Source organism: Cavia porcellus, unplaced genomic scaffold (genome assembly GCF_034190915.1).
Source record: "Cavia porcellus strain 051 isolate PalLab524CR breed Dunkin Hartley unplaced genomic scaffold, mCavPor4.1 scaffold_19, whole genome shotgun sequence".
NCBI classification, from domain to species: Eukaryota; Metazoa; Chordata; class Mammalia; order Rodentia; family Caviidae; genus Cavia; species Cavia porcellus.
Window position 1 is genome coordinate 32478640 of NW_026947502.1, and position 15020 is coordinate 32493659.

Sequence of the window (15020 nt, forward strand, 5' to 3'; positions counted from 1 at the left end):
AGATAGTTCTCAATAGAGAAATAGGAACTATAAAAATAACCAAATGGAAGTATTAGGCTGAAAAATTCTAATTCATAATGTAAAAATTGGATGATTTCAGTAGCAAAATACTGAAGGTAGGAGGAAATATCTGCTCATTTAAATGTAGATTAATAGAAATTGTATTATCTCAAGAACAGAAAAAAAGGACCAAGAAAAAAATTAAGCACAGTCTCAGGGACCTGTAAGAAAACACATAAAAATATAACATGCATGTCACTGAGGTCCTAGAATGAAAAGAGAAATAAAGTGGGAAAAATACATGATAAATAAAGGTTTAAACCTTCTCAAATTTAGCAAAAGACATAAATTCATGTAGTCAAGAGGCCCTTAAATACCTCAGCAGGATAATGTGAAAGAAAGCCATGTTAGTCTCATTCTAAACTATTGAAAAACAAAGATAAAAGAAGAAAAATCTTGGAAACACCTAGGGAAAAATCAAGGTTCTCGTATATCCTTGCTACTTAACGAAAGAGGAATAAAATAGATTCATGCAATAGCGCGGATTAATCTCAATAGCATCATGCTGAGTAAGAGAAGCCAAATAAAAAATATGCATTTTGACTTCACTTATATAAAACTGTAGAAAAGGTAAAATACTAGGGACAGGATGCAGACCCAGTGGTCCAGGGATGGGAATGCAAGGGAGGGGGATTATCAAAGTGCATGGTGAAATTTTAAGAGCTGCTAGAAATGTTTATCTGGAATATAGTAACAGCTTTGTGCATTTATCAGTATGAGAAAGCTGATCAAATTTAAGTTTTGAACATTTATAGTTTATTGTATTTTAATTATAACAAGTTATTAAAATGGGCAAGAGATTTGAGCACTTAACAAATTGGCACCATTGGCAAGGAAAGGTACTCACATCTTTACTCACCAGGAGTATACCATGAAAATCACAATGTATAGCACTGTGCAGCTGCTAGGACAGCAAACATTACAAAGTGCTGGTGACAATGTAAAGAAATCAGACCCTTTGTGCATTGCTATCAGGAATGTAAAAATGGGACATCAGTTAGGAAATCAAGCAGTTTGTTAGTTATAAATGCACTTACTATGTGATCAAGCTATTAAAATCCTAGCTATTTACTAGAAGCAATGAAAGCTACACTCACAAAGTCTTGTGCATACTATTCGTTGCAGCATTATTGCTCGTGGAAACACCTGAAATGTGTCTACACAGTGGAGCGAGCAAACAAATAGTGTTATGGCACACTACTCATCAGTAAAAAAGAGCAAACGGCATGCCACAGCTAGGACAAATCTGAAAGCATAGTGCCGAACTTAAGAAGTGAGTGTGCAGAGAGTATTGTGTTATTCCACTTATTCTAGAACATGAAAAATGGATCTACAGTATCAAAGAACAAATCAGTGGTTGCCTGGGACTGGGAAGAAATACCTCTGTAAGTAATGTCATTAATTACATAGGTGTATGGATTTATGAGCAGTATACTTTCTGGCATATGTAAATTAGCACTAAAAAGTTGATTTATAATATAGGAGGTAACTATGCAATCTGAACTAAACACATATAAAGTTAAAGAGTTCAAAGAAACATGGTATTGGAACCAAGAGAGACAGAGAGATGGATAGCAAATAAATTCTAGAAATTGACTTGAGTTTAGAATAGCCTAAGAATTTAGAATGTGGTTGTTGTGGTATTCCAAATCAAGTTGGGAGAAAATAAATTATTCATAAATGATGTTGGATCAACTGATCATTTAAAATGAAAAAACAAACAAACAACCAAAAATAATCAATCTACTACACTTACAAAAGTAAATCCCACAGGGCTTTAAAAGTCTATAAGGAGAAAAGTCACCTTAAATGGCCTTGCAGGAGAAGAGTTTCAGAATCCATGAGCACTGGGTAGGAGACAGTGAGGGAGTCCCACTTTGTCCCACTTTGCCCAGAAATCAGCTGGGGGCGGGCTGAGGTCCTCTGTGGTACACGGAGCTCTCCTGCTTCAGCCCTAAGGCTAGAGAGGAATCTGGAGCCCTTCTTCCCATCCCAGTGCTGTGGCTCAACCCTCGTTTGTGAAATGGCACAAGAGTGGCACACTCCTGACTTACAAATGTCTAGTGAGGACCACGTGATGCTACGTGGCCAAGGAGGTGTCACATGGCTGTTCCCTCCTCCCTCTGAGGAGAAGCACCAGGCCTGGGCCGAGAGCAGGGTCATAGCTCTGTGTGAGAAAGCAAGTGTTCTGCATGGAATCAGTCCTCCCTCGAGTGTGTCACTTAGCAAGTAACACGGCAAGAACCAGGGAAGCAGCTGAACTTGAGTGACAAGCCCAGACAGCCTCATTCAGGTGCAGGCGTGAGGACCTTAAGAGGCTTAGCCATGGACAACTCACTCCCTGGCCTTAGTGGAACCGGCCCTTGGCTCTCCCCTTCACCTGCTACTGGAAATGCTGGGTCACTCAGAGGTGTCCTGGAAGAAGTCTACACAGCCCACTGATCTCAGGTGCAAAGACCTGATCTGATTCCAAAAGATGCTCAAATTCTCTTTGTTTCTCCACTTTACTGGAGAGATCTGGATTAATACGAATTAAGAGGCAGGTGATGATCACAGGTGCTGGGCACTTGGGTAGGAATCTCCATGGTAACAGAATCCTCTGGCTCTCTTGTTTGGCATCAGGCTTCTAGTGGAATCTTCTCCTAACAGGCAGAGGGGTTTGGCAGATGAAGAGGGGACCAGGAGGAGGATGAGGCCAGCGAGGGAGGCCTTGTCCTTCAGGCCTGAGTTTGAATCACGTCAGGACTCGGGGCTGCTGCTGACTTCACCTGGGAGCACCTGAGGCGGTGCGCACTGAAACTGTGAGCAGCATCATACCCCGCACGGGACGCCCCCATCTTATGGCTCACCCTGCTGAGATAGCTCTGTGCTTTCTCTGCATTTGCCACATTTTGAATAAACTTTTGCTTTGCGCCATATATCTGCCTTGACACCCCAGTTTTCCACTGAGAGTCTTACTTCATTCTTCATCTGAGTGAGGGCAGAGACCGGGAGACAGAGGGTCATTACGGGGTTCCCCAGCACCTCCCCCAGACACACCCTGCTGGACGTAACAGTTCCTTCTTGAGACTCCTAGGGAGCATCTGTTCCGTGTCTCCTTCCTGGCTTTTGGTGATGGCTGACAATCTTTGACATTCTTTGGCTAATGCCTGTATCAATGCAGTCTGTGCCTAAATTGTCACGTGGCCTTCTCCCTGTCTCTGTGTCCAAATTTCCCTCATCTTCTAAGGACACTACTCAGGATTTATGGCCTCCCTTAGCCCATGATGACCTTATCTTACCTTGATTACATCTGCCATGATATTGTTTCCAAATCAGTAAGGTCACACTCACAGGTCCCCTGTGAAACACAACCAAGTATGAGTTTCAGGAGGACACAGGCTTTGCAGTGGTGCCCTCTTGGGCTCAGAGCCTGGTGCTGCCATTCAGCCACCCTCTGCTTCCTCTGCTCAGCAAAGTTGGGAGGAAGTCCACCCTCCCAAGGGACTCCTAAAGCTTGCCTTGTAGAGAAAGGACTGCAGAGCTCCATGGAGCATTTGGGATGGCAGAGATTCAGCAAAGATGGCCCTGAACAGGTACCTAGAGCTCTGGGTGGCTCTGATGCCTGTTCTGTAGAGCTCAGTCCATGAGCCAGACTGACTCCATGAGCCAGGGTTTTGCATTACAGGGGGCCTCTGTGTTAAGGCTACGTGCAGAGAGATGGGGTGAGCACTGACTATAAAGTCATGTGACCAGGAAAGGGGATTCAGGATCCTGAGGCCCCAGCAGAGTCAGGAAGGATAAGGAACAGACTGCAATGGACCAGACCGTTGTATGGAGCCTAGAGTCCACAAGCTAGTACAGTTTGAGGCTCGCTCAGCATCAGTGGGTTCCCACATGGACTCTGGAATGGCTCCGTGAAGCAATGTGGAACACAGGCTGGTTTTCTACTACCAGAACTCTAGGCCTCTATGAGACTTCTGGGCCTCAGAAGAGGTTCCTCACACTGCTTCCCTGCATCTCCCACCACAAACACTGAGTCTGGCAAAACTTAGCTCTTGGCTGAGGCACCCGTGGTATTCTCTTTCTATCTCTTTCCTTCCCTCCCACCCTTCTTGTCTGTCTTCCAGTACTGTGTGATTACCATAACCCAGGATCCTTTTAGGCCCTGGGGATATATAGATCGATCTAAACTGATGGAGGGAGGAGTTTATAACTAATGGGATAAGCATTAACCAAGCAACATGCAGACAGATGGTTTACAGTGGAGCAGTGGGCATGCTGAATGATAGGCAGCAAGGTGGTGAAAGTCAATATTAAGATGATATCCTGAGTGAATCAGTGCTCAGCGCTCCTCCATTAGATCCTGGAAGGCAGAGCCTCTGGAAGGCAGTGAGTCTGCGCTCTGCACCCTTCCATTACATCCTGGGGGAGTGGCTGGACTAGAAGACAGTCAGGCCATGCTCAGCACACCTCCATTCTATCCTAGAGGGCAGGGCTGGCTGGAAGACACTGACTTTGCCATCTGGGCCTCCTGTGTTGCATCCTGGAGAGTGGGCCAGCTGAGAGAGCGAAGACCTACAGGAACCCCAAGACCCAGCACAACAGCCCAGCACCTAGACACACACTCACTGCTGGAGGGCAAAGTCATCAGTGAGGCCAGTAACGTGGATCATCTGAAGCAGCAGCAAGGACACAGACAGCAGTTGCACCGTGGAGAGCCCCACTGAGGGAAGACCAGTATCAGCCTGTACATCCAGAAGCCAAGATCAGCTCCGTACCCAGCACATCTCTGGGATGTAACATGGACAGTGTCACAGAACTGCAAACACTGGAGAAGTTAAGGCTCTTGGGATGGCTACAAAGAGCCAGCTACATCTGGAGGACATCTCCTTTCCTCCTTGAGAGAGGCCTTGGAGTTCATGGTAGAGTTACATGTTGTAGGAGGTTGGTGGGCATCAACATAGAAGACGAAATAAAGAGGATAAAATGGAGAATGGCAGAAGTGCAGAGGCAGGGTACAGCTCCAGGTCCCCAGCCCACCCATAAAGGGCCTGCAACTCAACAAGATGGATGAAGTTGGAAGTCAAATACTGAAAGTTTCTGAAGTGATAACAACAGAAGTGAAAAAAGTGGAAAAGGCTATAGAAGGAAAATGATCTCTCAGATACAAAAAGAAATGATGCCAAGATATTAGAGAAGACACAAAAGAATAGATGAGTTTAGAAAGAGGTGGAAAGAAAAAATGTCCAACGAAGGACAGAAATGGAATCTGTGAAACAGATACAAAAAGAGATTCAGGAGATTAAAATGGCCAGTGAAAGTATATGTAACAGACTGCATGATGGAAAGGATAGAATTTCAGATCTTGAAGACAGAATTGCAGCTAGTGATCATGAAAAGAAAGGTATATTAAAAATGACAAGGGGCCACGAGAAATCAATTGAACAGCTACAAAATGAAGCAAAGAAGAACAACCCAAGATTGATTAGGGTCAATGAGAAAGCTGGAGACAGGACAAATGCCATAACCATTATAAATATATATGTGCCTAATAGGGGAGCATCCAACCAGATAAGACAGTAATTGGCAGACATGGAAAGTCAAATAATTAATAACACAATTGTAACAGGAGGCTTCAATATCCCATATCACAGAGAAACAGATCAAGAAAATCAACAAAGAAGTAGCAGAGCCAACCCAAACCTGAGAACAAATGGCCCTACTCCAGCAGCCAGAAAAGATTCCACGAGCCCAGCACTGGCCCCAGAGAAGAAGCCACATCCTGAGCAACCCCCTCCATCATCAGGGGAGCATCTGTGAACCACCACCCTATGCCTCTCCACCATTCTGGGAATCATGGGTTAGAAGAGCTTAGGTTCCTGGACCAATCCCCTTCTCCAGGGGCTGGCAGCAAATGCAGGAAGCACCAGAGATGCAGCAATGGACTGATCTGGAAAAACAGGAAAAGGTCAACACAAAGGAGTTAAATACAATCTCAGACCTCCAGCCCCCACAGAACAAGTTCAGAAGACACGGACATAGAAGAAATTTGAAGTCACACACCTAAACTTCTGAAAAGATAACAGAAGTAAAGAAGCAACTTTGTTCTTGCCCTGATTGGCTAATTTTACATGCCTATGTCTGATGGTCTGGACAGCTTTTTTGAATACAACAAGAAGCATTAAGGGAGCCATTGTTATTCCTTATTGTCTTGTTTTGAAGTACTGTATCATTTTTACAGTTCTGTTTTCTTTTGATTTTATTTCATTTTGTTTTATTTGATTTTATTATGTCTGATGGTATGGGCAGCTATTTTGAAGATAAGATATATTATGATAGCCATTGTCAATCTTCTATTATTTTGAAGTTTCTTCAAAATTTTGTATCACTTTCATTGTTTTATTTTGGTTGATTTTATTATGTCTGATGGTATGGACAGTTACTTTGAAGGTAACAAAAAGCATTATGGTAGCCATGAATGATTTCCTATTATCTTACTTTGAAGTCCTCTTTCACTTTCATTGTTTTGTTTTGATTGGCTTTATTCTGTTTTACTTTGTTTGGTTTTGTTCTCTTTGAAATAAACAAAAATTTAAAAAATGACATCACCCTTGTGTAAGCAAGTGAAATAAGGGGCATGACCTTCCTCTGAGCACCAAGGAAGGCATCACCCAGGGCAACAGAGAGGGAAAGGATCCCAGAAAGGATTGTTAGCATGCATAAAGGCCCTGTGGCAAAAGGGTGCTTGGCAAATTAGAAAGGTCAAAGAGGTCTGTGTGGCTGGGCCGGACAAAGTGAAGGAAATATAAAATGAGCTCAGAAGCTAAGATTAGATCAATTATTTCTTGAATAATTATCAGTTAAGTACCTATCATAGGCATCATGCTGAAGGGCCAGGGAGGCACCAGAGAGACTGAGACTACTTCACACTAGAGCAAGCAGACAATAGACAAGAAAAGCATCTCAGCGAGGCAGAAGTGATCTGGAGTCATCCTGAGGGGATGCTGGGTGCTGGGAATGAGCTGAGAATTGAGGAGCAGATCTGGGCCAAGACAGGGCCAAGTATGACAATGCTGGGGACTGGGAAGAGGGCTGGTGTATGAGGAGCAGGGTGAGCAGGGGAGACAGATGTAGTATGCTGTTGCAGGTGTTGATGGAACCAGTGCCTCAGGCTTTTGACTTACCTTACTGTGGCTGAAAGCTATTGCTGGGCTTTCAAAGGAGCACAGTTAGATTTGGGCTTTGCATGGCCCCTGTGACTTACTATGGGCAGGACTGGAAGGAAGTTGGGGTACAGTTACAGATGGAACAACCTCTCTTCCCAGATGACCCTGAAGAACCATGAAGGTGAATCTGAGGCTTTGTTCTCTCCCAGCCTGCTGGAGGAGGAGGATGCAGGGCCCTCGGCCAAGAAACCACAAAGCACCAGTTCAGCTAACAAGGAGCTGCTCTGCCTCTCCTGCAAGACTCCAGAAGGTTCAGTGTGCCTGCCCTTCTTCCGCACCTATGACTGGCTCTTGGCTGAAGAGAAGTTGGTCCTGCAGCCTGAGGTTTACATGAACCAAGGAAGCCCGTGGACCAGGCAGGCACCATTTCTGGAGGATTCAGTGCCAGCCAGTGGCTTCTTCCCTTACTATCGCTCCAAGGAAGACAGTCTTCCCAGCCTTGCCTTTCCTAGCCGGTGGCATGAGCACTCCCAAGACTCTCTCCCTGGTGGGAAGGCACAGGAGGACTGGTTCTGCGAGACACCAGTCAGGGACAGATGCCCTGTGAGTTGGGTCCATGAAAGGACGGAGGAGTACCAGGCCCCTGAGATGCTCCTGGCCTCTGCCCCGGGGTCCTCACCCCAATAGGATGCTTTCCAGACCCCCGAGGGCTTCTGGGCTCTCAGAACCACATGTCACTAGTTAAGATCACAGAGCCTGGAGCCAGGATGCCCCTGCTCAATTCCAGCTCCACCACTTGTTAAGAAAGTGGCCTGGAAACTGCTTTCTTCTGGTTCTGTCTAAAGGAGGAAAAAGGAGCAGCTGCTCCGAGAGCTACTGTGATGACTGTGCCCAGTAATGTTGTCCTTGTGTCCAGCTAGGTGCTCAGTCACACGCTTCACATGCATCTTCTCATGAATGCTAATTACAGTCCTGCAACTTAGGTCATATTGTTCCCATTTGATGGCTAAGGAAACACAGCTAGCAGCTGCAAGCCTGGGATTTGGCCACACACCCATTCCCTGTTACCTTACAGCTGCGGGCACTGTGTCCTGTGACTATAGAGGGAGATGAGTTTGAGGCCCAGTCCCAGTCCTCCCCATGGTCCCTCTGGACATAGGTTGGTGGCTTTGTGAAGTGCTCCTCTTCCTGCAGAACCGGCATGGGCCTTGCTTTCTTCCCCGACCGTCCAGCCACCAGTATCTGGCTGACCCCCTTGTTTCCCTCCGACCCAGGATTCTGCTGCAAGCTCTGATTTCATCTCCTGGTCCTCACACTTACTGGCCCCCGGCCCCATGCTGCTGCTCTCTGCAGGGAGCTCCTGTGACTCTCTCTCTGGGACCCAAGGCTTTTGTGCCACAGGATTCGTGCCTTACTACAGAAGCCCCGAGGAGAAGCTGCACACTGCCCCAGGGCCTCCTGCTTCACTGTCCAGGAGAGACTAGGAGCTGCTGGGGAATGAGGCCTGGCACCCAGTTCTCTGCAAAGGCTGAAGGTGGCTTGAGGTGAGTTTCTCACAGCTGTCAGTTTTCTAGAGATCAGAGCTGGGCTGGGATTCAGCTCTCAGGCCTTTGCTTCCCACCTGCACCCTGGCCTCAGGGCCCTCAAACTGTGACCAAGTAACATGCTCTCCCTGCAGTAGGAGGTCAGCAGGAGGAACTGACACAGCCCATGAGGTTCACCCCATTCTCTCAGGGCTTGGAGCTGCACACGCTGGTGTGACAACTCCTGTACCTGTGTGCACATGAGGAGGCTTGCGGTTGGCCTGTATCCTGGAGGAGCAAGAGGGAGCAGCTTGGCCATCTCACCCCACCCCACAGCAACCTGCCCACTCCCAGGCTTCCCCTGCTTTGTTCTCCTAGCTGGAAAAACTGCCCAACAAGGAGTGACCCGCTGCAGCTGAAGCGGTTCTGCCGAGGAATGACTGTCTGGCCCAGCACTCCAGCCTGAGTTTCCTACCATAGCCTGCCCTAAGTTGAGACCCAGGAGAGCAGGGGCTGCCTGAGCAATGGAGGAGCAGGGTGCCCAGAGGTCAGTTTTGCAAATAAACCATAGAACTATAAGGCTTGGATCAGTGCATTCCTTTGTTGCTTGGAGAAATACCTGCAGCTTCTATTTCTGAGCATTTACTATGTACTGTCTTACAGAGAGCATCTCTGTGATCCTTAGACATCCATTTTATAGGTGAATAAACAGGCTCCGGAAGGCAAGGCAGCATGCCCAAGCCCATGTGGAAGACCAGGCATAGAGTATCTACCGGTCTCCCCACACCACACGCACCCGGAGCCCTGCAGCTGATGTCTCCTGGATGCACAACAGAAGAGACCCACCCACGACACTCCCTTTCCTTTCCTTATGGAGCCGTAGCTTTCAAGAGCCCTAAGACTATGTTTGCATTTGGCAAATGTTAATCCTGGCTCATGGTGGTAGAGAAACTGGGTGTATTTATGCAGACAGTGAAAGTGAGGGCAAAGGCCTGTGGGAGTTTCTACCACCTCTTGAGGTAGCTCATAGGCCCTAGAGTCGCCAAACAACAGGTGTGAATCAGCCATCAGAGAAAGTGCTTAATCTTCCTGAGTCTTATTCTTCGCAGATGAGGAATGGGGAATTGCTGTGCCTGAGACTCAAAGAGATGTTACTAGAGCACCGTGGGCTGGAGCATGAGGTGGAAGCGTTGGTACTCTGAGGCTTTGGTAAACCAAGGCAGGTAAACAGGAGAAATCTACCTCTACAGCTGCACTCCGCTCCCAGTACGCGGGCTTCTTGAGTCTCCTCTCCAGAGAGACTCCTGTATTAGAATCTCTATTGCCTAAGCATAGCCCAGGCTGGCTCCCTGCCAGGCAGCACCAGGGAAAACCTCCGGGAAACCTTCCAGAGCTGTCAGCCAGGAGGGCTTTTCCACCCGGGAGCCCCAAGTGCTGTGTGGCAGCGCCCTCTGCTGGCAAGCCTTGACAAGACGCTCACAGTTGGGGGTGCGGCCCAGAATCTCATCATTTGAACGTCACCGAACAGGACACCAGTCCCTCTTCCAAAAGTCAGAGGCGAGTAGGCAGCAGCTTCCCTGCCGGCCCCTCTGTCCTCACTGTGCAGCCGCTTACTTCAAGCATCACTCTCAATCAGTGATGGCCTGAACACTGTCCCAGCATGCTCTGCACGGAGCCCCTCGCAGAACTGCCAAGGAGAAGCTCCCCAGTGCTTGGAAGTCGTGGCATGTCCTTTCCCTTTCCTTCCACCTGGGGAGCAGCCTCGGAGCTGCTCCTGTCTGCAGCCAGTGTAGCAACGATGAAGCAGGCCGAGCTTCCCAGGGACAGCTCACGCATAATGGCTCCAGACAGTGATGCAGTCAGGTGGAGAGGTGGGCGTGGGATGGCCTGTAAAGAGGCGTGAATGTTAGGGTCACTGAGGAGAGGAGGACAAGGGAGAGAGGAAGGAAAGATGCGACCTGGGTTGGTTGCATGCTCATAGTATGTACTTGGCACGCAAGGAAATTCTGCTGCTGTTAATAGGCATTGGGCATTAAATTGGACATTGAAAGAGCCAATGGGAAATGGGAATTATCAAACCTATTATCAAAGGATGCCAGCTCTCCCGTCTGTAGGAACCCTCTGCAGGGAACAATGTCCTCAGAGTCCTGCAGGGAAGACCTGAGACAGCAAGGCCATAGGAGGTACCATTTCTGTCTGACCCTAGCAAGATGAATCTCTTTGTGCCTTGCTTTTTGTTTTAACCTATGTCATGGTCAATGGCTGCCTGCTGTCCAGCGGGTAGCATGCAGGTGTGAACAGATGTGAACAGCAGCACTGTCCACGCTGCTCCAAAGTGCAGAAGGCAGGTACAAGGCGTGACCCAGATCCCTCCCAGGAGCCAGCATTCTGCTGTGTCCCACAGCCCAGGGCTCTGGGACTCTCTGAGTCCAGTCCATAGCTGCTGCTAAACTGGCCCTGGCCCTCCTTTGGGTGATGAGTGTCCCGAGCAGATCTGTGGTGCACCTTCTGGAACAGAGCACAGTGGTTCATTCTGAAAATGATCCCACTCCTTTCACTGTGCGCCAGCTCATTAGCAGTTTAATCAGCAAGCTTCTGGGCTGAGAAAGCCATCCAGCGCTGCCAGGAGCTCTGCTTGCCAACACAGGGCCTTCACTTCCCTCGTGGGTGCTGGCACAGGCCTGAGGGGTTAGCAACCTGCCTGACAGCTCTTAGGTGGTCCTGCAAAAGTGGCCTTGGGAACTGACCAGCTTTTTACATGACCAAAGGACCACTCTTCAGAGACCTTAGGCAGCACATAGCTTGAGCATTCATGCTGATGGCATCTCTGCCTCAAGACTAAAGGGTCACTGTGTGCTGCAAAAGCAGAGCTCAAGGATAGGGTGTGACTTCCCACCTCTTCAGAGGATTTTGTAAGACTCCCCAGCAGGCTCTGTGCTCCACCCTAGGCTCTTCCCCTCAAAGGGCTGCTTCTGATTCTCACGCCTGGACACAGGTTGTCTGTGCACCCAGGTAGGAAGTCAGCAGGGGCTGCATGAGTCCCCTCCTATCTCTAAGCCCTTACTTCTCAGTGGGCCCCTTTAGGATCAAGTGTCAGTGAGCAGACTCCATCTTGCTTTGGAAGAAGTAGCCCTGGCCAGCTGCTGCATGTTGACTTGGAAGAGGTGACATGGGTGTCTGGCTCTTCTCCAGACAATACTCCTCATCTCTCTTGTCAGCCTTGGGGTGTCTTGACTGGGACCCATGGCTGAGCCCACCTGGAAATGAGCAGGATGCTCAAGGACATGGAATCACTTAGTTTAAAGGGGGAGGAGGTCAGAATATTCCCATGGGAACAAAATTTCCCAAATGTGACCGATACAAGACCCCCTATGAGCATGGCCATCACTGGAGGATTTGGCCAAGTGTGTAGTCTGCCTGCAGAGAAAGTCTGGAGGAGAAAGGACATCCCATTCCCTTCTAAGGCACTGTGGGCACAAGGCACTGAGTGGGACATAGCTATGGTAGGCAAAAAGATATCAGTGCCTGGGCTTGGGAAGGGGGAGAGGGAGCCACAGGTGGAACCACACTGTTGGTACAGGCACACATGGTCACCCCACAAACGCTATCTCAGGATGAGGGGTAGCTAGAGGGGAAGTATTAGGGGTGGTATCAGAAAAGACAAAGGCCATCCAAGTTGTTCCCGGTTTACTCAGCTACGTTGTGGCTGTGGGATGATACTCTATGCCTTGATTGGATCTCTTTTAACATCTTGAGCCTCGGAGGCACGTGTGCTGCTGAATGGAGCTGGTGGCAGGCAGCTACGAGCAGGTCCTTTTTGGGTTCACTGTACACCCGGATCGTAAGGCGAACGGCGACCCCGAGCTCCATTGGAGTAGGAGCTTCTTGTTCCCTGCTGTGCATCAGCTGCCTAAAGTGGTGCCAACCATGTGGTTGAAGTCATCATGTGTCCCAGACTGGCCTTAGACTTGAAGCAACCCTCCTACCTCAGCTTCCTGAGCACTGGGATTAAAAGTGTGTGCCGGGAGACGGGGAGAACATGGCGGACAGACAACAGCAACTACTGAACGCTCTCTAAAGGCTCGGCTCAGAGGCCAGGAATGATGCGGACTAAGGAGATACGAACCAGTAGAGATATGCTCTGCTGACTCAGGAACGAACTGGGCTGAGAGAATCCAACTTGGAATACAGTCCTGGCGCTAAAATAGGAACAGAAAAATCTCGGTGTGGAGGCTCGACTCCGCGCCATTGGAAACCGCGGTTTGGATTTCCCGCCGCCCGGCGGCTGGCTACCTCCACAGCGGCTCGGCAAGGAGAGACACGCAGAGGCTTGGGAACGGGAGTCTGTGAACGGAGTCGGAAACGCGACGGACAGGGAGGAAGGCTGACTGGTGGCGAGGTGAGCGAGGAACTGACTCCCTACCGCAGTTTGACTCCAGCGGAGGTTTTTCTGGGCGTGGGCAGTCCTGTAAGAGCAGGGCGCGGTGGCAACTGCAGCCGCACATTCCCCTCTAGGACGGGATTGGTGAAAGGTGCCTGGCCGGAGGGACGCTGCTGGCGGACTCCCTAGGCTGGCCTAACCCAGATCCCAGAGCCTGACGGTGGCCCGGAGGAGCGACCGACTCCCGTGTAGGCTGCCTCCTCTGCAACTCCCTGGGGCGCAGCGGTGAGCGGGAACAACTAGCCAGCGCAATTTGATCAAGCTGTGGCTGACAGGCAGGGAAGCCGGGCCTCCTGTGTAAGATTACATTTTATAAGGAACAGAAAATATGGGGAAGGGAAGCAACAAAAAAGGCTCCTCGACCCCCAATCCTGAGAATCAGGCAATAGTGGACACTGCACCAATATACATTAAGCGCCATATAGAGAGCCTCATAGACCAATTCAGGAATGAAGTTATCAATGACCTGAAGCTAGAAGTATGCAGAATAGTTAGAGAAATGCTAAGCACCACCCAGGAAAAAGCAGATGGTGGAATGGAAGAACAGAAAAAGAGGGGAGAATTGCTTGATGGAGAAAACAGAGAAAGCATTGAGTATGTGAAGCAGGTGCAAAGGGACTATCAAGAAATTAAGAAGTCTACCCAAGACTGGCATAACAGCTTGAAAGAAACTAAGGACAGACTATCTGAATTGGAGGGCAGACTTGAAACATGGGAGAATGAAATGAAAAACTTCTTAAAAATAACAAAGAAACACACAGCAATAATACAAAGACAAGAAGATGATAAGAGGAGCCATAACTTAAGGATTAAGAACATAAAAGAAGAAGTAGGGACACAAACAAGTGAACTACAAAAGCTACTCACAGAAATAATCCAGGAGAATTTTCCTAATTTAGCAAAAGGTAAAGATACTCAAATGTATGAGGCATACAGGACCCCAGCTACCTACAACCCTAACAGAGAAACACCCAGGCATATAATAATAAAAATTCCAGAAATTCAATACAAGAACAGAATATTAAAAGCTGTAAGAGACAAGAAACAGATCACTTACAAGGGAAGACCCATCAGAATTACAGCAGATTTCTCTTCACAAACCATCAAATCATGAAGATCATGGGGAGAAATAATTCAAGCTTTGAAAGATAATAATCTACAGCCAAGATTGAGATATCCTGCACAACTGTCCCTGGAAATTGATGGAAAAACGAGGTGCTTCCAGGATAAAGAGGAACTGGGGGAATTTGCAACCACCAATTCAACCCTACAGAAAGTATTGCAGGATATTCTAAAAAAAGAAAAATACAAAGAACCCAGAAATAGGGGCGGGGAGGCCACAACGAATGGAGCAGAGAACAAAATGAAGAAGACAAACTGACAGCTACTGACAGAAAAAGAGCTCAACAGAAATGAGACAGAGAAGATTGGATGATAGGAACAGTTTTTTTTGGAGAAAATGACATCTTAATAGGTAATGCTGATTTAGTACCATCTTGTTTTGAAGTCTCATCTAGCTTTTGTTCTTCTGTCTCCAATGGTCTAAACAGGTTGTATCTTATTGGATTTTGTTATGTACGATAGTATAAGAAAAAACCTTTTAAAGACAAGGGGATTATACAGAGACCATTGTTCATTTTCTGTTAGTCGATTCTAAATACTCTATAATGCTGTCATTCTCTTAAATGGATTTACATTGTTTTGATATACTTAATGCTACAGTATATGAAGTTGTACTCAAGGACTTCAGGGAGGGAGTCAATATGGTAACTATTTTTGGGTCAGGATTATCTGGTGGTGAAACACTATTCTGCTTAAATGGTTATGTTTTGATCTGCCCTGTTTCGC

At 47.7% G+C, this 15020-nt stretch overlaps 1 protein-coding gene across 1 annotated transcript; it reads left to right on the forward strand.

The window, feature by feature from the left end:
- The first annotated feature begins 2721 nt into the window (after positions 1-2721).
- On the forward strand, positions 2722-9278 carry LOC134471691 (uncharacterized). The gene is made up of 4 exons (XM_063231342.1): positions 2722-2861; positions 7368-7811; positions 8483-8752; positions 9110-9278. The coding sequence occupies exons 2-3, from the start codon at positions 7368-7370 to the stop codon at positions 8690-8692; spliced, it is 654 nt and encodes a 217-aa protein (XP_063087412.1). The 5' UTR covers positions 2722-2861; the 3' UTR covers positions 8693-8752; positions 9110-9278.
- The last annotated feature ends 5742 nt before the right edge of the window (positions 9279-15020 follow it).

Excerpts from the sequence above, each read along its gene's own strand:
- LOC134471691 (XM_063231342.1), top strand. The coding sequence starts at position 7,368 with ATGACCCTGAAGAACCATGAAGGTGAATCTGAGGCTTTGTTCTCTCCC. Across the intron at positions 7,812-8,482 it reads CAGTCAGGGACAGATGCCCT|GATTCTGCTGCAAGCTCTGA; the intron begins GTGAGTTGGGTC and ends CCTCCGACCCAG.